The sequence below is a fragment of the Anneissia japonica genome, unplaced genomic scaffold, assembly GCF_011630105.1.
Source record: "Anneissia japonica isolate Jap-2015-1 unplaced genomic scaffold, ASM1163010v1 scaffold281_len866295_cov195, whole genome shotgun sequence".
NCBI lineage: Eukaryota > Metazoa > Echinodermata > Crinoidea > Comatulida > Comatulidae > Anneissia > Anneissia japonica.
The window spans coordinates 698,934-704,764 of NW_022728190.1; the positions used below are offsets into that span (position 1 = coordinate 698,934).

Genomic DNA, 5,831 nt, shown 5'->3' on the forward strand with positions numbered 1-5,831 from the left:
ATTATACCATTTTTTCAAAGGGATATTTTGATTGATCGCAGGTGTCGCAGGTATGAATTGCAGGGGCGGATTTAGGGGGGGGGGGCCGGCCCGGCCCCGGCCCCCCTTTTGGGAGGTAAAAAAAGAAAAAAAAAAGTCCAAATAAGGAAGTTAAGGACTGCCCTACCAAATATGAATCGCTCATTTTCTTACGAACCCGGAAGTTTACACAGCTGTCTCTTATACACATCTAGATGTGTATAAGAGACAGCTTCGGTATTTCGGAAGGATTATACCATTTTTTTCAAAGGGATATTTTGATTGATCGCAGGTGTCGCAGGTATGAATTGTATAGAAATTGTGTAATTTGTTTTGTTGTTCGGGTGATAGTAATAGTGAAATCAGAGTGGTGCTTCTTAGTAATTCATAACATATTTTAAATGAATAAACTCGAGTAATCTGGCACATATATCGTATATGCTAACAAAGAGGTATCATCTGGCTAAACTAACCGGCGTGTCGGTTAGTTTTACCGAAATAAGTCCCGTGCGATTGCGGCTTTAGAAACATGATGAGGGCCGATAGAAAAGTGGAGGGAGCTAGCTTAGGTGGTTTCAGACCTGGGTTCAGTGTCACCTTATTTTTAACAACTTGCTATTTCTTTTTGCAGACGATAGGACATAGAGAGAGCGCAAACACTCTATAAACAAGAAATATTTCCTATAAAAAAACACCGCAACTTCTGTAGCTTATTCAATTTGTGTATACAGATACTTCCAAATTTAACAAATTTTGTTATCGTATTTAATTTAGCTGATTCAGTATATAAATCTGTAACTATATTTTCTATAGATCAATAAATATAACTCTATGCTTATTTATTGTTAAGGATAGGCCTAATTTAATGCAATATGCATAATACTGTATATGATTATTTTTTTAATAAAATTGATGTTAAAATAATATAATGATAACACGAATATGGAATTATCAAAGGGTGGGTCATTTAATTAATTACCCAGAACCAGACAAACCCAGCTGCAGGAAGAATCTTAAAGCTGTCACCTACTAAGTCTCGACCACGTTGATAACCTTCAGATTCTTGATCATCAGCTATTGTCGATCCACTGCTGGACAAATTTTTCAGGATGTCGTCGCCAAATCAATCTTTTTCTCTTGCTGTGTTGCACCATTTCACACTTCCCCAATAAATATCGATCTCATCTCTTAATCTTTTACGTTGTTTCCCTTGTTCGTTTTGCCATCCATGGGGTCTGTTACTGTTTGTATTTGTTTGTACTCCTGCTGAGTCAGCCAAGTTCAACAAACACCACTGAGCCAAACCGCATTTTTACCATTATTGTTATTAATATTAACAATAATATATTAATTTTAATATTATGATTTATTTGTATTTATTCCCCTCCCCCACTAGCTTGGCTAGGCCTTTCTACTACTGCCGCCAGTGTGTGGCTATTTTTTATGGGTCGATAAAACATGGGTACCGTACGATATCTCGATAATATAGTTAGCCTAACCCTAACCCTCTTCAGTGTAAGGCACCGTATTTTTCGACATTAAATGTGGAATACCCTGGCTCTACTAGTGGCTAGTGGTAGGCCCTAGGTTGTGTCGTCAGTGTCGGTTATTTTTTGTGGGATTGTCAATGCATAGGTCTACGTACGTAGGGACGACGATAGAGCCTAATATACTTTTTTTGCGATAATTTAATTACACTTCCCAAGGTAATTCAACAAAAGGACGCACATCTCGGGACATCAAAGGATATAACTCTGGCATCGACATTCTAGGCGCACGTGCGTCCCTACACGCTGAACGTCACAAAAACCATAGCAACCAGGCCATAAACCGTCAGCGTACGTGACGATTTACCCACGCGCGTGTTAGTTGCCATCTGCCAACGTTGTCAAAATGACAGATTAATGTTACATAAGAACATGAAATTTTATAAAATTCGTAAATTTGAATTGTTATAACTTTTCATTTTCTTGGTCAATTTTCACAAATCAAATTGCAGTTTATAGAAGCATTTAACAAGCTCGCGGTAAAAAAAAATCAAATGTAACAGACATTGCGAAGTACCCAAAATTAATAAAATAAAAACTAACACCATAAAACGAATGGCACGCATAGACTAACAATTGACGGCTGTACTCGCAACTAGTATCGGATTGTCGATGCCACAGTAAAGATCAAAGGACTGTATGCACGCGCTATGTTCGAGAGCGGAGATGTGCGTCCTTTTGTTGAATTACCTTGCACTTCCCCATGACGAACACTTATGAACTGGCTTTAAGATAGCCAAAATAGAGGCTTTCGACCCGCTCGAGTTATCATTATATTCCATTACAGTTTCCCGTTTCTATTTCCTACCCTCTTCGCAGCCGCTGTTTGGTTCTTAAGACGTCTTCGCAGCCGCTGTTTGGTTCCTGAGACTCTTTTTTCGTAACTGCGCACGCTCGACATGGCTCGATAACGTCACTTTTTCAATGCACATGCTCACTGGCTGTCTAGCATTTCCAAGCGCATGCTCACTGTTTTTATTATAAATAGCCTAATTCACGGACGTTACTTGGTAACTGCGCATGCGCATTGCTTAGTTCGGAATTCTATGTGGAATTTCAAAACGGGACAGGATTAAGATTTTCACAATTTCACAATAATTTATCAGTAATCCGACAAGTATGAGTTGTCTAGGGACAATATAAATAAAGATCCTGATGGAAAAATAATTTGTTTTGTTCTGGATTTCACTTGACCTATTATAAGTTTCCGTAGTATTTCCGTACGTCCGTAATTAGGCAAAATATAAGTAGAAAATAGGCCTAACCAAGGACTGTCTCTTATACACATCTAGATGTGTATAAGAGACAGATATATATTATATATACTGTATATGAAAAATCAAATAGATAATGCTAAATTATATAGGAACATGATGTAGTAAATCACGAAAGTCCCCTATAAAATTGTATATGAAAAAAGAGGTCCCTGTGGTAATCGAACCCGCCAAAATCGTATTTTCGTAAACATGAAAACATGGCCTACTTTGTTTCTGAATTGCTTTTGCCAACAAACCAGTTCATTCAAAATGTTTCTACCTTTCTTTCAAAGAATTTCAATATAGGCTATCGCTTAATTGCTATTTTAATAAACGTTATTCATATCGACAAATACAGACATGGGGGCCGGGCATGTGACAGCTCACCGTCCAAATAAGGAAGTTAAGGACTGCCCTACCAAATATGGATCGCTCATTTTCTTACGAACCCGGAAGTTTACACAGTACCCACTACTGCTTGTAATTAACTCACCAACAGCGGTCGTAATCCAAGCCCGTGAATCCTTTAAAAAAGTGGTAATTTCGATAAAACTGAGGTACAACGTACAATTTTAAATTGCCAACCATGTCGGTGTCCCTGAGTAAGTACATTTTATATTCATTCAAGCTCTGCTAGATATTAAATATAAACAGAAATGTAGCCTCCTCTAGCTAGGTAGGCCTAGCTAGGCTGGTGTAGAGTCGTTTCGGCCCTGTGTCGATTCGGCCCGGTCGATTCGGCCCCGAGTCGTTTCGGCCCTGAGTCCTATTGGCCCAGGTCGTTTCGGCCCTGAGTCCTTTCGGCCATGAGTCCTTTCGGCCCTGAGTTGATATTTTTGTCATGCATTTCGGCCGCGGTGTATGGAGCGCCGAAGTTGCGGCCGCGAATAATACAGTATTTTAATAGAACAAGGTGGCAAGCAGTACACCGTTTGTTAATGAAACTTAGGCTACATTAACAATTCTTTTTAGTAGTATTTTATTATTATTATTATTATTATTATTATTATTATTCTTATTATTATTAATTTCAATCGAAATGCTTACAAACAATAGGGCGCGACCACTTCTGACCCGGGTTGTTTCGGCCTGCTAACCCGGGTCATTTCGGCCCAGAAAAGGCTAAAACGACCCGGCCGAATTGACCCAGGCTGAATCGACTCAGGGCCGAAACGACCCGGAACCAGCTAGGCTGGTCTGTTCTTTTGTTGGTAATGGAGGAGAAGGTCATCGGATGAGCAACACGTACGGTAGGCTTGAATTTTTCCGAATGGTGTATCATTATTAGGATGGCCTACATGTACAGTAGGCGTCGTAGTGCTATCTGTATGGGGATGTGTTGCGGTAGTAGTGTTAGTAGATGTTATTTTCATGCGAGCAAATTATATTTTATTTGCTGTTTAACAGAGCATAATTCGAGTTGGCCAAACACTCTGTGGCGATCGCTTCACTGTGCTGCGTGCACTGAACTGTGGAGAGTCTGGGTCCCTGGTTGAATTTCTTCACTGCCTTTTTGTGCTTCAAGAGCCTTCAGGTGGATGGCTAACAAAATACAGGTCAATGGTGTATCTAGGAATTTGAAATAGAGTGGAAAGGGCCCAGGGAAAGACTTTCACAGATGGATGGATAGACCACCATGGTTAGGGCTGAGATAAAATTTATGATATGGCACCTCTAATAAACTTTTTTAAATAATGTTGACAAATTCAGCTTCCCCCTCCCTCCTTGAACCACCACAGCAAGTTATTAACTTACTACTAGCTGGTTGAATAAAATTGTATGAAAACACAAAAGTACCGAACTTATTTCCATTGTGGTCCAAAAATACTAGATACAGAATAAGAAATAATCAAGTTAAATCACACCAAACAATAAATCAAATATTTATACAATACCATTTTATGAATCTATTTCTTACTGATTGTTTTAAATGTATAAAAGCGAGAGCATTGCAGCGATCTACAACCTTTGAATTTGCCTAGTAACGTAGAATTCGTCGTGAAAATGGTAATCTCCTATGAGAAATAGTCTGTATTTCTCTTTTTTTTTAATTCTTTGCGTAAAACTAAAATTTATGTCAATATTTTTTCATGGTTTATAATAATTAGAGCAATGCATATGCATTTTTTCTAAAAAAAATCTTCTCTTAGTGAAATTTTGCCGGGAATGAAAGATAGTACGCTATTGAAACTTAACATTTCAGCCCTACAGCTGAAACACAAGAAATAATAATAATAATAATAATAATAATAATAATAATAACAATAATAATAATAATAATATTAATAATAATAATAATACAGTAATAACACACACAATAATAATAACAATAAGAGCAGTGATGGGAATTGAGTACACATACAGTGGCTATCACCAGTTCAGCTGCATGAGCTGAGCTGCTCTCTACAATGGTGGGACAATATTTGGTAAGTAGGGAGAGAGTAAGCTACATCACTAATACCTAATGTTTGCCTCCACACAGAGTCTGTCTTTGCTTGCCTGCCAAGAACGGAGAGGGGTAAAAGCATGAAACTTGGCAGTGATCCAAAAGGGAAGAACTTTCTTTACTGCAATGGGAATTCCGTTTTCATAAGAGACATCGAGGTACAGTACAGTGCTTCCATTTTCATATTTCAGTCACACTAGATACCTGCCTATGGCTGAACCTGGAAAAACCAGTGGCGGATTCAATAAGGTTTCCAGCAGGCCCATTCAAATCCCCCCCCCCCCCCAACAAAAAAAAAAAAAAAAATGAATAAAAAGGAGATTCCACACCTTTATTAATATAATTATAATTAAAATATTTCATTTAAAAATCTATGCAGTGAACTGTTTGTTATAAGGAGCTATCATTGGCAGATTCAAATTTTCCTTCCCCTTTATTAAAAAGATCTCCACCCCCACAGTATTCCTCATATTCTCCCAAGGTCTTGTCATGCTATAATTGTCAGTGTTTTCTTTTCAGAATCCTTTGATATGCGATATATATTCCGAGCATGTATACACATCT

General features: G+C 38.1%; 1 protein-coding gene across 1 annotated transcript in view; it reads left to right on the top strand.

Annotated features, from left to right (window-relative positions):
- Positions 1 to 3,265: 3,265 nt before the first annotated feature.
- LOC117114007 (actin-interacting protein 1-like) overlaps positions 3,266 to 5,831 on the top strand; it is a gene marked incomplete in the record, with an annotated part of 12,420 nt that continues 9,854 nt past the window's right edge. The window contains 3 exon segments of the mRNA XM_033257526.1: positions 3,266 to 3,423; positions 5,304 to 5,425; positions 5,787 to 5,819. Of these exon segments, the coding sequence (XP_033113417.1) occupies positions 3,408 to 3,423; positions 5,304 to 5,425; positions 5,787 to 5,819 (171 nt within the window).